This window comes from Oncorhynchus masou, unplaced genomic scaffold (genome assembly GCF_036934945.1).
Source record: "Oncorhynchus masou masou isolate Uvic2021 unplaced genomic scaffold, UVic_Omas_1.1 unplaced_scaffold_819, whole genome shotgun sequence".
NCBI classification, from domain to species: Eukaryota; Metazoa; Chordata; class Actinopteri; order Salmoniformes; family Salmonidae; genus Oncorhynchus; species Oncorhynchus masou.
The window spans coordinates 190859-209860 of record NW_027014666.1 but is presented as its reverse complement, the minus strand read 5'-3'; the positions used below and the strand labels follow the sequence as shown (position 1 = coordinate 209860).

Sequence of the window (19002 nt, the reverse complement as noted above, 5' to 3'; positions counted from 1 at the left end):
TGACAACACATTACAACCTGTCTGGCTGACAACACATTACAACCTGTCTGGCTGACAACACATTACAACCTGCCTGACAACACATTACAACCTGCCTGACAACACATTACAACCTGTCTGACAACACATTACAACCTGCCTGACAACACATTACAACCTGCCTGACAACACATTACAACCTGCCTGACAACACATTACAACCTGCCTGGCTGACAACACATTACAACCTGCCTGACAACACATTACAACCTGCCTGACAACACATTACAACCTGCCTGACTGACAACACATTACAACCTGCCTGACTGACAACACATTACAACCTGCCTGCCTGACAACACATTACAACCTGTCTGGCTGACAACACATTACAACCTGCCTGGCTGACAACACATTACAACCTGCCTGACAACACATTACAACCTGTCTGGCTGACAACACATTACAACCTGCCTGGCTGACAACACATTACAACCTGCCTGACAACACATTACAACCTGCCTGACAACACATTACAACCTGCCTGGCTGACAACACATTACAACCTGCCTGACAACACATTACAACCTGCCTGACAACACATTACAACCTGCCTGGCTGACAACACATTACAACCTGCCTGACAACACATTACAACCTGCCTGACAACACATTACAACCTGCCTGGCTGACAACACATTACAACCTGTCTGACAACACATTACAACCTGCCTGACAACACATTACAACCTGCCTGACAACACATTACAACCTGCCTGGCTGACAACACATTACAACCTGCCTGACAACACATTACAACCTGCCTGACAACACATTACAACCTGCCTGGCTGACAACACATTACAACCTGCCTGGCTGACAACACATTACAACCTGCCTGACAACACATTACAACCTGTCTGGCTGACAACACATTACAACCTGTCTGGCTGACAACACATTACAACCTGCCTGACAACACATTACAACCTGCCTGACAACACATTACAACCTGTCTGGCTGACAACACATTACAACCTGCCTGACAACACATTACAACCTGCCTGACAACACATTACAACCTGCCTGCCTGACAACACATTACAACCTGCCTGGCTGACAACACATTACTGCCTGGCTGACAACACATTACAACCTGCCTGACAACACATTACAACCTGCCTGGCTGACAACACATTACAACCTGCCTGACAACACATTACAACCTGCCTGACAACACATTACAACCTGCCTGACAACACATTACAACCTGCCTGGCTGACAACACATTACAACCTGCCTGACAACACATTACAACCTGCCTGACAACACATTACAACCTGCCTGACAACACATTACAACCTGCCTGACAACACATTACAACCTGCCTGACAACACATTACAACCTGCCTGACAACACATTACAACCTGCCTGGCTGACAACACATTACAACCTGCCTGACAACACATTACAACCTGCCTGACAACACATTACAACCTGCCTGGCTGACAACACATTACAACCTGCCTGACAACACATTACAACCTGCCTGACAACACATTACAACCTGCCTGGCTGACAACACATTACAACCTGCCTGGCTGACAACACATTACAACCTGCCTGGCTGACAACACATTACAACCTGCCTGACAACACATTACAACCTGCCTGGCTGACAACACATTACAACCTGCCTGACAACACATTACAACCTGCCTGGCTGACAACACATTACAACCTGCCTGGCTGACAACACATTACAACCTGCCTGACAACACATTACAACCTGCCTGACAACACATTACAACCTGCCTGACAACACATTACAACCTGCCTGACAACACATTACAACCTGCCTGGCTGACAACACATTACAACCTGCCTGACAACACATTACAACCTGCCTGACAACACATTACAACCTGCCTGGCTGACAACACAACCTTACAACACATTACAACCTGCCTGACAACACATTACAACCTGCCTGACAACACATTACAACCTGCCTGACAACACATTACAACCTGCCTGACAACACATTACAACCTGCCTGGCTGACAACACATTACAACCTGCCTGGCTGACAACACATTACAACCTGCCTGACAACACATTACAACCTGCCTGACAACACATTACAACCTGCCTGACAACACATTACAACCTGTCTGGCTGACAACACATTACAACCTGCCTGACAACACATTACAACCTGCCTGACAACACATTACAACCTGCCTGGCTGACAACACATTACAACCTGCCTGGCTGACAACACATTACAACCTGTCTGCCTGACAACACATTACAACCTGCCTGCCTGACAACACATTACAACCTGCCTGCCTGACAACACATTACAACCTGTCTGGCTGACAACACATTACAACCTGCCTGACAACACATTACAACCTGCCTGGAACAGCCACAACACATTACAACCTGCCTGGCTGACAACACATTACAACCTGCCTGACAACACATTACAACCTGCCTGACAACACATTACAACCTGCCTGACAACACATTACAACCTGCCGGCTGACAACACATTACAACCTGCCTGACAACACATTACAACCTGCCTGACAACACATTACAACCTGCCTGACAACACATTACAACCTGCCTGGCTGACAACACATTACAACCTGCCTGGCTGACAACACATTACAACCTGCCTGACAACACATTACAACCTGCCTGACAACACATTACAACCTGCCTGGACAACACATTACAACCTGCCTGACAACACATTACAACCTGCCTGACAACACATTACAACCTGCCTGACAACACATTACAACCTGCCTGGCTGACAACACATTACAACCTGCCTGGCTGACAACACATTACAACCTGCCTGCCTGACAACACATTACAACCTGCCTGCTGACAACACATTACAACCTGCCTGACAACACATTACAACCTGCCTGGCTGACAACACATTACAACCTGCCTGACAACACATTACAACCTGCCTGACAACACATTACAACCTGTCTGCCTGACAACACATTACAACCTGCCTGACAACACATTACAACCTGTCTGGCTGACAACACATTACAACCTGTCTGGCTGACAACACATTACAACCTGCCTTACAACCTGTCTGGCTGACAACACATTACAACCTGCCTGGCTGACAACACATTACAACCTGCCTGGCTGACAACACATTACAACCTGCCTGGCTGACAACACATTACAACCTGCCTGGCTGACAACACATTACAACCTGCCTGCCTGACAACACATTACAACCTGCCTGGCTGACAACACATTACAACCTGCCTGGCTGACAACACATTACAACCTGCCTGGCTGACAACACATTACAACCTGCCTGCCTGACAACACATTACAACCTGCCTGGCTGACAACACATTACAACCTGCCTGGCTGACAACACATTACAACCTGCCTGGCTGACAACACATTACAACCTGTCTGGCTGACAACACATTACAACCTGCCTGGCTGACAACACATTACAACCTGCCTGGCTGACAACACATTACAACCTGCCTGGCTGACAACACATTACAACCTGCCTGGCTGACAACACATTACAACCTTACAACTGGCCTGACAACACATTACAACCTGCCTGGCTGACAACACATTACAACCTGCCTGGCTGACAACACATTACAACCTGCCTGGCTGACAACACATTACAACCTGCCTGGCTGACAACACATTACAACCTGCCTGGCTGACAACACATTACAACCTGTCTGGCTGACAACACATTACAACCTGCCTGACAACACATTACAACCTGCCTGGCTGACAACACATTACAACCTGTCTGCCTGACAACACATTACAACCTGCCTGGCTGACAACATATTACAACCTGCCTGGCTGACAACACATTACAACCTGCCTGGCTGACAACACATTACAACCTGCCTGGCTGACAACACATTACAACCTGCCTGACAACACATTACAACCTGCTGACAACACATTACAACCTGCCTGGCTGACAACACATTACAACCTGCCTGGCTGACAACACATTACAACCTGCCTGGCTGACAACACATTACAACCTGCCTGGCTGACAACACATTACAACCTGCCTGGCTGACAACACATTACAACCTGCCTGAATGAAAACACATTACAACCTGCCTGACAACACATTACAACCTGCCTGACAACACATTACAACCTGCTGACAACACATTACAACCTGCCTGGCTGACAACACATTACAACCTGTCTGGCTGACAACACATTACAACCTGCCTGGCCTGACAACACATTACAACCTGTCTGACTTACAACCTGTCTGACAACATTACAACCTGCCTGCCTGACAACACATTACAACCTGCCTGGCTGACAACACATTACTGCCTGGCTGACAACACATTACAACCTGCCTGACAACACATTACAACCTGCCTGGCTGACAACACATTACAACCTGCCTGGCTGACAACACATTACAACCTGCCTGGCTGACAACACATTACAACCTGGCTGACAACACATTACAACCTGCCTGGCTGACAACACATTACAACCTGCCTGGCTGACAACACATTACAACCTGCCTGGCTGACAACACATTACAACCTGCCTGGCTGACAACACATTACAACCTGTCTGGCTGACAACACATTACAACCTGCCTGGCTGACAACACATTACAACCTGCCTGGCTGACAACACATTACAACCTGCCTGGCTGACAACACATTACAACCTGCCTGGCTGACAACACATTACAACCTGCCTGGCTGACAACACATTACAACCTGCCTGACAACACATTACAACCTGCCTGGCTGACAACACATTACAACCTGCCTGACAACACATTACAACCTGCCTGACAACACATTACAACCTGCCTGGCTGACAACACATTACAACCTGCCTGGCTGACAACACATTACAACCTGCCTGGCTGACAACACATTACAACCTGCCTGGCTGACAACACATTACAACCTGCCTGACAACACATTACAACCTGCCTGACAACACATTACAACCTGCCTGACAACACATTACAACCTGCCTGGCTGACAACACATTACAACCTGCCTGGCTGACAACACATTACAACCTGCCTGGCTGACAACACATTACAACCTGCCTGACAACACATTACAACCTGCCTGGCTGACAACACATTACAACCTGCCTGGCTGACAACACATTACAACCTGCCTGGCTGACAACACATTACAACCTGCCTGGCTGACAACACATTACAACCTGCCTGGCTGACAACACATTACAACCTGCCTGGCTGACAACACATTACAACACAACACATTACAACCTGCCTGGCTGACAACACATTACAACCTGCCTGACAACACATTACAACCTGCCTGCCTGACAACACATTACAACCTGCCTGGCTGACAACACATTACAACCTGCCTGGCTGACAACACATTACAACCTGCCTGGCTGACAACACATTACAACCTGCCTGGCTGACAACACATTACAACCTGCCTGACAACACATTACAACCTGCCTGACAACACATTACAACCTGCCTGGCTGACAACACATTACAACCTGCCTGACAACACATTACAACCTGCCTGGCTGACAACACATTACAACCTGCCTGGCTGACAACACATTACAACCTGCCTGGCTGACAACACATTACAACCTGCCTGGCTGACAACACATTACAACCTGCCTGGCTGACAACACATTACAACCTGCCTGGCTGACAACACATTACAACCTGCCTGGCTGACAACACATTACAACCTGCCTGGCTGACAACACATTACAACCTGCCTGGCTGACAACACATTACAACCTGCCTGCCTGACAACACATTACAACCTGCCTGGCTGACAACACATTACAACCTGCCTGGCTGACAACACATTACAACCTGCCTGGCTGACAACAGACTACAACCTGCCTGCCTGACAACACATTACAACCTGCCTGGCTGACAACACATTACAACCTGCCTGGCTGACAACACATTACAACCTGCCTGGCTGACAACACATTACAACCTGTCTGGCTGACAACACATTACAACCGGCCTGGCTGACAACACATTACAACCTGCCTGACAACACATTACAACCTGCCTGTCTGAAAACACATTACAACCTGCCTGGCTGACAACACATTACAAGACAGACAACATTACAACCTGTATGCCTGACAACACATTACAACCTGCCTGGCTGACAACACATTACAACCTGCCTGGCTGACAACACATTACAACCTGCCTGGCTGACAACACATTACAACCTGCCTGGCTGACAACACATTACAACCTGCCTGGCTGACAACACATTACAACCTGCCTGGCTGACAACACATTACAACCTGCCTGGCTGACAACACATTACAACCTGCCTGGCTGACAACACATTACAACCTGCCTGGCTGACAACACATTACAACCTGCCTGGCTGACAACACATTACAACCTGCCTGGCTGACAACACATTACAACCTGCCTGGCTGACAACACATTACAACCTGCCTGGCTGACAACACATTACAACCTGCCTGGCTGACAACACATTACAACCTGCCTGGCTGACAACACATTACAACCTGCCTGGCTGACAACACATTACAACCTGCCTGGCTGACAACACATTACAACCTGCCTGGCTGACAACACATTACAACCTGCCTGGCTGACAACACATTACAACCTGCCTGGCTGACAACACATTACAACCTGCCTGCCTGACAACACATTACAACCTGCCTGGCTGACAACACATTACAACCTGCCTGGCTGACAACACATTACAACCTGCTGGCTGACAACACATTACAACCTGTCTGGCTGACAACACATTACAACCTGCCTGGCTGACAACACATTACAACCTGTCTGGCTGACAACACATTACAACCTGCCTGGCTGACAACACATTACAACCTGCCTGACAACACATTACAACCTGCCTGACAACACATTACAACCTGCCTGGCTGACAACACATTACAACCTGCCTGGCTGACAACACATTACAACCTGCCTGGCTGACAACACATTACAACCTGCCTGGCTGACAACACATTACAACCTGTCTGGCTGACAACACATTACAACCTGCCTGGCTGACAACACATTACAACCTGCCTGGCTGACAACACATTACAACCTGCCTGGCTGACAACACATTACAACCTGCCTGGCTGACAACACATTACAACCTGCCTGGCTGACAACACATTACAACCTGCCTGGCTGACAACACATTACAACCTGCCTGGCTGACAACACATTACAACCTGCCTGGCTGACAACACATTACAACCTGCCTGGCTGACAACACATTACAACCTGCCTGGCTGGCAACACATTACAACCTGCCTGGCTGACAACACATTACAACCTGTCTGGCTGACAACACATTACAACCTGCCTGACAACACATTACAACCTGCCTGACAACACATTACAACCTGCCTGGCTGACAACACATTACAACCTGTCTGGCTGACAACACATTACAACCTGCCTGGCTGACAACACATTACAACCTGCCTGGCTGACAACACATTACAACCTGCCTGCCTGACAACACATTACAACCTGCCTGAATGAAAACACATTACAACCTGCCTGGCTGACAACACATTACAACCGGCCTGGCTGACAACACATTACAACCTGCCTGAAAACACATTACAACCTGCCTGGCTGACAACACATTACAACCTGTCTGGCTGACAACACATTACAACCTGCCTGGCTGACAACACATTACAACCTGCCTGACAACACATTACAACCTGTCTGACATTACAACCTGCCTCTGACAACACATTACAACCTGCCTGGCTGACAACACATTACAACCTGCCTGGCTGACAACACATTACAACCTGCCTGGCTGACAACACATTACAACCTGCCTGACAACACATTACAACCTGTCTGACAACACATTACAACCTGCCTGGCAACCTGCCTGACAACACATTACAACCTGCCTGGCTGACAACACATTACAACCTGCCTGACAACACATTACAACCTGCCTGGCTGACAACACATTACAACCTGCCTGGCTGACAACACATTACAACCTGCCTGACAACACATTACAACCTGCCTGGCTGACAACACATTACAACCTGCCTGACAACACATTACAACCTGCCTGGCTGACAACACATTACAACCTGCCTGACAACACATTACAACCTGCCTGGCTGACAACACATTACAACCTGTCTGGCTGACAACACATTACAACCTGCCTGGCTGACAACACATTACAACCTGTCTGGCTGACAACATATTACAACCTGTCTGACAACACATTACAACCTGCCTGGCTGACAACACATTACAACCTGCCTGGCTGACAACACATTACAACCTGCCTGACAACACATTACAACCTGCCTGGCTGACAACACATTACAACCTGCCTGGCTGACAACACATTACAACCTGTCTGCCTGACAACACATTACAACCTGCCTGGCTGACAACACATTACAACCGGCCTGAATGAAAACACATAACAAGACACCATTACAACCAATAGAAGACATGACCCCCACCGTCCCAATCACTACATTCACATTTCAGTCATTCATATGCTGTGATCAAATAATATTCAGAATGACTTGGTGACAAGATGAGGCCTTTTCCTCGACTTATCAGAACAACTAGCAGTGGAGCTTACGGTGCTATGATGGCTCTAGCAGGGCTGACAGTGGATTGTGCTTGAGACAGCCAACCTTCTAGTTGTGTATTCAGCTGGGAGCCTGCAGAGAGGGAGAAGAACACTTCATTAATCCATACCAAACATAAACGACTCTTCTGCTGAACCCAATGCCTCTTATACACAGGGGAACATAAACGACTCTTCTGCTGAACCCAATGCCTCTTATACACAGGGGAACATAAACGACTCTTCTGCTGAACCCAATGCCTCTTATACACAGGGAACATAAACGACTCTTCTGCTGAACCCAATGCCTCTTATACACAGGGGAACATAAACGACTCTTCTGCTGAACCCAATGCCTCTTATACACAGGGGAACATAAACGACTCTTCTGCTGAACCCAATGCCTCTTATACACAGGGGAACATAAACGACTCTTCTGCTGAACCCAATGCCTCTTATACACAGGGGAACATAAACGACTCTTCTGCTGAACCCAATGCCTCTTATACACAGGGGAACATAAACGACTCTTCTGCTGAACCCAATGCCTCTTATACACAGGGGAACATAAACGACTCTTCTGCTGAACCCAATGCCTCTTATACACAGGGGAACATAAACGACTCTTCTGCTGAACCCAATGCCTCTTATATACAGGGGAACATAAACGACTCTTCTGCTGAACCCAATGCCTCTTATACACAGGGGAACATAAACGACTCTTCTGCTGAACCCAATGCCTCTTATACACAGGGGAACATACTCAGGTCGACATTATTAACTGCAATAGAGAGAGTCAGCGGTTTTTAAGTTTCTTGGCATCCACGTCACAGAGGACTTGACATGGCTGAGGTTCGGCATGCTACCGCGGGGCCTCTCTCAGTACGACTGCTTCACCGTTGAGAGCATCGTGACCAGTCGCACCACAGACTGGTGCAGGAATTGCTCTGTCCACGACCGCAAGGCCCTCCAGCGGGTGGTGAAGGCGGCCCAGTAGATGTGTAAGAGGACAGTCCTCCCACCCATCCAGCACATCTCTAAAACGGTGGCTGAGGAAGGCCTGCAGCATCATGAAGGACCCCACACACCAGCTGTTCACTGCCTTACCGTCCAGCAGACAGCATCGGTGCACCTCACCTTAGCACACATCCCCCTTCCCCAAAACCTACCACCGCATAATTTAAACGCTTGTCCCCCTATCCCCCTTCCCAAAAACCTACCACTGCACAATTTAAACACTTGTCCCCCTATCCCCCTTCCCCAAAACCTACCACTGCACAATTTAAACACTTGTCCCACAATCCCCCTTCCCCAAAACCTACCACTGCACAATTTAAACACTTGTCCCCCTATCCCCCTTCCCCAAAACCTACCATTGCACAATTTAAACACTTGTCCCACAATCCCCCTCCCCCAAAACCTACCACTGCACAATTTAAACACTTGTCCCCCTATCCCCCTTCCCCAAAACCTTCCACTGCACAATTTAAACACTTGTCCCCCTATCCCCTTCCCCAAAACCTACCACTGCACAATTTAAACACTTGTCCCCCTATCCCCCTTCCCCAAAACCTACCACTGCACAATTTAAACACGTGTCCCCCTATCCCCCTTCCCAAAACCTACCACTGCACAATTTAAACACTTGTCCCCCAATCCCCCTTCCCCAAAACCTACCACTGCACAATTTAAACACGTGTCCCACAATCCCCCTTCCCAAAACCTACCACTGCACAATTTAAACACTTGTCCCACAATCCCCCTTCTCAAAACCTAACACTGCACAATTTAAACACGTGTCCCACAATCCCCCTTCCCAAAACATGTGTAAATAACGGACTATAAATGGTGCATTCCTGTATTATACACTGATAGGTTTATTCTATTCTGCTGAGACATTAACTTGATGTTCGTGTTCTTATCTGTTAGTATTTCTTATCGTTTCCAGAAGGAATCTGCAGTCAGCATCTGGCTGGATGGTGTAGACCGTGTGTGTCCTGTACAAACAACTAATACAACTAAACACATTTGGTTGGAGTCTGTATGTGAAATAATGCAAGTCCTTGTGATGCTAAACATTGTCTGCATGGTAAGGAGTTTGACAGCACAGAAAGATCTGGGACAAGGCTAATAGAAGCTACTTCCTTGTTATGTGTGACTGACTGGCCTGGAGCAGAGAGATAACAGGGAGATACAGGTCTGTTTAATGTGTTTACATACCAAGTGGCACCTCATGACCAGGGACCATGGAATAGGGCACTAATTTGACCAGGGACCATAGAATAGGGCACTAATTTGACCAGGGACCATAGAATAGGGCACTAATTTGACCAGGGACCATAGAATAGGGCACTAATTTGACCAGGGACCATGGAATAGGGCACTAATTTGACCAGGGACCATGGAATAGGGCACTAATTTGACCAGGGACCATAGAATAGGGCACTAATTTGACCAGGGAATAGGGCACTAATTTGACCAGGGACCATGGAATAGGGCACTAATTTGACCAGGGACCATAGAATAGGGCACTAATTTGACCAGGGACCATAGAATAGGGCACTAATTTGACCAGGGACCATAGAATAGGGCACTAATTTGACCAGGGACCATAGAATAGGGCACTAATTTGACCAGGGACCATAGAATAGGGCACTAATTACCTTGACCATAGAATAGGGCACTAATTACCAGGGACCATAGGGCCAGAGAATAGGGTGCCATTGGAGACAAACACTTCTGTTTGTTTGAGTTTATTTTTACAGGGACAGTGCACATGAATCAACGTTTCAGTAAAAGTGCCGGTTTTAGCCAGCCGGCTAATTTTCAACCGCAGTCCCTGGGCAGGTTATTAAAAACAATTACAATATAGACAATCATTGAGCAGTGAGCAACATAGGACAAGCAAGACGTAGCATACACGCAGAGCAACATAGGACAAGCAAGACATAGCATACAGACAGAGCAACATAGGACAAGCAAGACGTAGCATACAGACAGAGCAACATAGGACAAAAAGCAGCAGGACAAAATTCATAAAAGCAACAAAGTGTTTCCACACCTTACAAGCTACAGACAACATGGAAAGCGGCAACACACAGCTAGGGATTATGTTCACAAGTCTTCATGCATTTTGTGAAGGTGTGATATGTGGTGCAGTTATGTGTGTCTGATGGCAGTGTATTCCAGACATGGGAAGCTCTCACAGAGAAAACGGATTTACTCAAGGTGCTTTTCCTTAGGGGAACTATACAGTCACCTCTCATGGCAGACCTTGTGGATCTGCTGCCAAATGTCTGGGTTTTCTGTTTAACATAAATACTGAGTGGAGGGGGAGCCAGGCCATTTAGGATCTTGAATACAAGACATGTGTCGGTGTATTGGGCAAGATTTTCCCAACTCAGGAGCTCATGCTTGTCCTCCTCACTATTACTGTATGTAAAGCAAACTGCCAAGCATCGAGCTGAGGTTACTAATCAAGCCCATAATTCACTAAGGGTAATGTCATTTAGTTGAGCTGAAAGAAGCAGCTACATCCTCACGGTAAGATATTTACCGGTAAGGGTAATGTCATTTAGTTGAGCTGAAAGAAGTAGCTACATCCTCACGGTAAGATATTTACCGGTAAGGGTAATGTCATTTAGTTGAGCTGAAAGAAGCAGCTACATCCTCACGGTAAGATATTTACCGGTAAGGGTAATGTCATTTAGTTGAGCTGAAAGAAGTAGCTACATCCTCACGGTAAGATATTTACCGGTAAGGGTAATGTCATTTAGTTGAGCTGAAAGAAGTAGCTACATCCTCACGGTAAGATATTTTGAACACAGTAATATCCTAACTCACAGATTCCTTCACATGTACATTGCAATGTGAGAGAAAAATGTAGGTAACGTGACATACACTAAACCCCTTGGATTAGGGTTAGTTTAAATGCCCCCCCCCCCCCCGGACAAAAAAAATCTACTTTTGATGATCATTTGACAAAAGCCGTATCCCTTCTAGCCACAACCCTAGACTAGTCGCTACAGTTGGCTAATATGGTACATAGTAGCAAGCTTGTTAAATAAACTACATGAAAAGTAGTGTGTGTGATGAGAGATAAACTAGCTAGCTGGTCCCAATATGAGCACTCAATTTGCTGCCTAGACCTACACAGGGAGGTGGTCCTTTTGTTCCAGGCGAGAGGGATTTATATATTTATCCTTCCGTGGCCTCCAATTGCTCTTAAATACAAGTCAAACTAAATGCATGCTCTTCAACCGATCGCTACCCGCACCTGCCCGCCTGTCCAACATCACTACTCTGGACGGCTCTGACTTAGAATACGTGGACAACTACAAATACTTAGGTGTCTGGTTAGACTGTAAACTCTCCTTCCAGACCCATATCAAATATCTCCAATCCAAAGTTAAATCTAGAATTGGCTTCCTATTTCGCAACAAAGCATCCTTCACTCATGCTGCCAAACATACCCTTGTAAAACTGACCATCCTACCAATCCTCGACTTTGGCGATGTCATTTACAAAATAGCCTCCAATACCCTACTCAACAAATTGGATGCAGTCTATCACAGTGCAATCCGTTTTGTCACCAGAGCCCCATATACTACCCACCATTGCGACCTGTACGCTCGTTGGCTGGCCCTCGCTTCATACTCGTCGCCAAACCCACTGGCTCCATGTCATCCACAAGACCCTGCTAGGTAAAGTCCCCCCTTATCTCAGCTCGCTGGTCACCATAGCATCTCCCACCTGTAGCACACGCTCCAGCAGGTATATCGCTCTAGTCACCATAGCATCTCCCACCTGTAGCACACGCTCCAGCAGGCATATCTCTCTAGTCACCCCCAAAACCAATTCTTTCTTTGGCCGCCTCTCCTTCCAGTTCTCTGCTGCCAATGACTGGAACGAACTACAAAAATCTCTGAAACTGGAAACACTTATCTCCCTCACTAGCTTTAAGCACCAACTGTCAGAGCAGCTCACAGATTACTGCACCTGTACATAGCCCACCTATATTTTAGCCCAAACAACTATCTCTTTCCCTACTGTATTTAATTTATTTATTTTGCTCCTTTGCACACCATTATTTTTATTTCTACTTTGCACATTCTTCCATTGCAAATCTACCATTCCAGTGTTTTACTTGCTATATTGTATTTACTTTGCCACCATGGCCTTTTTTGCCTTTACCTCCCTTATCTCACCTCATTTGCTCACATCGTATATAGACTTTCATTTTTGTTTATACTGTATTATTGACTGTATGTTTGTTTTACTCCATGTGTAACTCTGTGTCGTTGTATGTGTCGAACTGCTTTGCTTTATCCTGGCCAGGTCGCAATTGTAAATGAGAACTTGTTCTCAACTTGCCTACCTGGTTAAATAAAGGTGAAATAAATAAATAAAAAATATGTGGACCAAACAACCAGGGAGGGCCAGTCAGCTAGCCAGATCACTGACAACTCGCTGCAGCAGTACGTTGGTAGAGTAGGGTAGGCTGTAATGATAGATGGATGGGGGAATCTTTGCTATAATGGTTAACTGACTGTTCACTGAGATGGTTAGCCAGCTAATGCTGTTGACAAGGGTACCTGTAACTACCTAGCCATTTATTCCAATGACCAGGTCCTAGAGCACACCATTTATTCCAATGACCATGTCATATAGCACACCATTTATTACAATGACCAGGTCCTAGAGCACACCATTTATTCCAATGACCATGTCATATAGCACACCATTTATTACAATGACCAGGTCCTATAGCACACCATTTATTACAATGACCAGGTCCTAGAGCACACCATTTATTCCAATGACCAGGTCATATAGCACACCATTTATTACAATGACCAGGTCCTAGAGCACACCATTTATTCCAATGACCAGGTCCTAGAGCACACCATTTATTCCAATGACCCGGTCCTAGAGCACACCATTTATTACAATGACCAGGTCCTAGAGCACACCATTTATTCCAATGACCAGGTCCTAGAGCACACCATTTATTCCAATGACCAGGTCCTAGAGCACACCATTTATTCCAATGACCAGGTCCGAGAGCACACCATTTATTCCAATGACCAGGTCCGAGAGCACACCATTTATTCCAATGACCAGGTCCGAGAGCACACCATTTATTCCAATGACCAGGTCATAGAGCACACCATTTATTCCAATGACCAGGTCCTAGAGCACACCATTTATTCCAATGACCAGGTCCTAGAGCACACCATTTATTCCAATGACCAGGTCATAGAGCACACCATTTATTCCAATGACCAGGTCATATAGCACACCATTTATTCCAATGACCAGGTCCGAGAGCACACCATTTATTCCAATGACCAGGTCCTAGAGCACACCATTTATTCCAATGACCAGGTCATATAGCACACCATTTATTCCAATGACCAGGTCATATAGCACACCATTTATTACAATGACCAGGTCATATAGCACACCATTTATTACAATGACCAGGTCCTAGAGCACACCATTTATTACAATGACCAGGTCCGAGAGCACACCATTTATTCCAATGACCAGGTCATATAGCACACCATTTATTCCAATGACCAGGTCATATAGCACACCATTTATTTGCCAAACCATTTCCACTGAACGCCCATGGATAAAAGTTCTGAGTAAACAAGACATGAGTGGACCAAATAAATGTTATGTGTTAGCTATATTCTAACGCTAGTTTGTAAATTATAAATCTGCCTATTCCGCTGTTTGATAAAGAAGTGACAGCAGATGCAAGCTAAGTAGCAGACTGTTGCTCTGGGCCAGCTGATAGGAAACGGCCTGTTGTTTTTCCTCACCTCTCTCCTACTCAAATAGACAGCTAACTAACTAACTAACTAGTTACTATCCCGGACAACAGTCCCATTGAAAGATAGTTCTGTAGCTGGCTAGTTAGCAAGGTTTGGTAACCAGTTTAGCTACTTACCCGGACAACAACCTAAACATTACAGAGGCCCATATGCAGCTAGTTATCTTGACCCTATTAGCTAACTTTAAAACTAGTTAACCCTGGTCTCTGACCCGTTCCCCGGTCCAGTTCTATACCTGAGGCGGTGTACCCTGGTCTCTGACCCGTTCCCCGGTCCAGTTCTATACCTGAGGCGGTGTACCCTGGTCTCTGACCCGTTCCCCGGTCCAGTTCTATACCTGAGGCGGTGTACCCTGGTCTCTGACCCCCGGTGTTCTATACCGTTCCCCGGTCCAGTTCTATACCTGAGGCGGTGTACCCTGGTCTCTGACCCGTTCCCGGTCCAGTTCTATACCTGAGGCGGTGTACCCTGTCTCTGACCCGTTCCCCGGTCCAGTTCTATACCTGAGGCGGTGTACCCTGGTCTCTGACCCGTTCCCCGGTCCAGTTCTATACCTGAGGCGGTGTACCCTGGTCTCTGACCCGTTCCCCGGTCCAGTTCTATACCTGAGGCGGTGTACCCTGGTCTCTGACCCGTTCCCCGGTCCAGTTCTATACCTGAGGCGGTGTACCCTGGTCTCTGACCCGTTCCCCGGTCCAGTTCTATACCTGAGGCGGTGTACCCTGGTCTCTGACCCGTTCCCCGGTCCAGTTCTATACCTGAGGCGGTGTACCCTGGTCTCTGACCCGTTCCCCGGTCCAGTTCTATACCTGAGGCGGTGTACCCTGGTCTCTGACCCGTTCCCCGGTCCAGTTCTATACCTGAGGCGGTGTATCCTGGTCTCTGACCCGTTCCTCGGTCCAGTTCTATACCTGACGCGGTGTACCAACTGCCGGCGTGACTTGCTTCTCTGCAAACAGTTCGGTTCGACATCTTAGCTCCCGAACTGCCTATCTTGGTAAAATGTCCGGTAGAAATAAACATAAATTAAAAACTCGGAGAAAAACAACTACCTCAATAGAAACCACCAATAAAAACAAAAAGTTGGCTCGACAAAGAAAGAATACAAAAATAGTTATCCAGATGGCGAAGTTGACATGTTGAGAAAAGTGTGCGTTTGATAGCAGGCTAATTACTTCAAAATAAGATCTTAAAACGAGGCTTTTAGTTACGGATGAACAAAACCCTAAATGCAGTTTGTCTGTTGTTTGCCAAAATAGCACTATTGGTTTGTCATAAATCGGCTCGATGGTAGCAACAGTACATCATAATAGACTAAAACTAAGATGTCTGGTTTAGCAGAGATCCAGTTGATAAGAGATATTAATCCCAGTGGGCAGAAGATGCATCACCTCACCAAGCAGGCCGTCGACTAAATGTAGTTATACGTTGTCATGCTGCGTCACCCGGTTGCTGAGATAATTGTCACGGAATTACATCTTAAATTGAGGGTATAAATCGAGCAGTCGAGTAAATTAATCGAGCAAACTATTTTTTTTATTTTTTTTATTAACAAATCAATGCAAAAGTACATGGGAAACACAAGTATATATAAAGAATATGCTAATTACATTTGGGCTATTGGGTACAATATCACATTAAACAAGGACCTTAAGAGGCATACACACATTTATAATTATAACAGCTTTTTTGTTGGCAGAGTATTTCATTGTCTTAAAATATAAATTACATTTGCAATCTCTGCATAGAGTCAGAGCAAGTCAAAGCTACTGCGTTGAACACGCCAGTCGGAACTAAGTAACTCGGGAATTTTCGACCTGCTGATTTGTTGAGCTACAACCAGATAGCCTGTCGGAAATGTCCGAGTTTCTTAGTTCCGAAAAGCGTTTATGAATCGATTCCTTGATTCCCGATGGTCGCAAACATTTCTTAAAATGACGTAAACCTGCGTGGATTGGCTGCTCGAGGAGAATATAGAGAAACGATTGGTTAAAATGTTTTGTAGGCGTGTAGAAAGAGTGGGTGATGTGCCATAGATGTCTATTGGTAATGCTCGGTTTGACTCAGTTCACGCATATATTCTATATTTCCTGATTTCCCCAATGAAAAACTGGAATAGATATGATTACAAAGCATTGTTTTTACGTTTCGAACACATTTTCTAAAAAAACTACCCTTTTGCCGTGACATTGTGTATCGCAATGCCGTGACCCGGATTCGAACCGGGGTTGCTGCGGCCACAACGCAGAGTACTAACCACTATACGATCACGGCGAGCTACCAGGGCTTGAACTTACTTGGGAGATATTTCCCGAATAGTGTTAATCAAAATATCAAGACATTGCTCATGCTGATATTAACACATGGTACAGGGCTGATTTTGCCCAATGCAGACCGTACGGGGAATCTTCTGGACTAATAAACGAAACCAGGCCACATGGAATAATCCACAGAGTGTATTTAGGACTGGTAAAGTCTGTTACTATGGTTGCAGCGGCTGTTTATGTAAAGTTACCATAGTTAGCAACAATAACAACATGAACCCGACAGGTATTCACACAACTGTCAACAACGTACTTAACAAAACAATATGAATACTGTACAATGGAAATAAAACCATGTATTTGGTGTATCGTAGGCATCACATAGCACATGATGCGAGTGTATTGTCGCACTAACAAAGATTTAGCTGATAGTTGCTTTAATGAAGTTTTCATTATAATGTTTGTGATTCGTGTTTTTTTTTAAGAATACAGAATGTCGCTCAAAATATCAGACTTTTTAAACAAGGCATGTCAAGTTTAATGTGTTTATATGGCTGAAGAAACACTCCATAACATGTAGTCAATTACAGAAACATGTTTTTTTTTCAACAAAAATGTATCATATGAAGTAACAGGGAATCAGTACACCAGCTGGTACACCTACACTATATATAGTGGTATATTATACGTCCACCAGTGTAGTTTCTGCAGAGGTGTTAGATGCGGTCCTCATATTGAAACTTGTTTTGGAGGAGATGTGCAGCTAGAAACACAATGGGATTAGGAGTCCTGGAAAAGAAGAAAAGCTAAGATTAATACAAATCAGTCATCAAATAAAACCAATAAAACAATTAGGGATTTCATCAATGTGGGAATAACTATTCTTTATTTCAGTGCCCAGCTTCACAACACAACACAGGCTGATGTGAGACTGGGAAAGAAGAAAAGCTAGGATTAATACAAATCAGTCATCAAATAAAACCAATAAAACAATTAGGGATTTCATCAATGTGGGAATAACTATTCTTTATTTCAGTGCCCAGCTTCACAACACAACACAGGCTGATGTGAGACTGGGAAAGAAGAAAAGCTAGGATTAATACAAATCAGTCATCAAATAAAACGTTTATGGCATAAATTATATTTATTGGTGCACTAAACAGAGACAACTGAGATGTGTTGTTTTATTTGTAAAAAATAAAATAAGAATTTGTTCTGAACTGACTTCGCTA

At 45.6% G+C, this 19002-nt stretch overlaps 1 protein-coding gene and 1 non-coding gene across 3 annotated transcripts in view; both read right to left on the bottom strand.

Annotated features, from left to right (window-relative positions):
* LOC135537571 (protein MEMO1-like) overlaps nucleotides 1-16918 on the bottom strand; it is a 55079-nt gene extending 38161 nt beyond the window's left edge. For both annotated transcript variants that reach the window (XM_064963702.1, XM_064963703.1), the window contains exons 1-2: nucleotides 16418-16918; nucleotides 8677-8758 (exon numbers count right to left, since the gene is read on the bottom strand). In XM_064963702.1, the coding sequence (XP_064819774.1) occupies nucleotides 8677-8758; nucleotides 16418-16529 (194 nt within the window). In that variant the 5' untranslated portion in view covers nucleotides 16530-16918. The remainder of the gene's footprint in view (nucleotides 1-8676; nucleotides 8759-16417) is intronic.
* A 790-nt stretch (nucleotides 16919-17708) lies between these two features.
* Nucleotides 17709-17780, bottom strand: trnah-gug (transfer RNA histidin (anticodon GUG)). The gene has a single exon. It is a non-coding gene; the product is annotated as a tRNA-His (tRNA).
* Between the last annotated feature and the right edge of the window lie 1222 nt (nucleotides 17781-19002).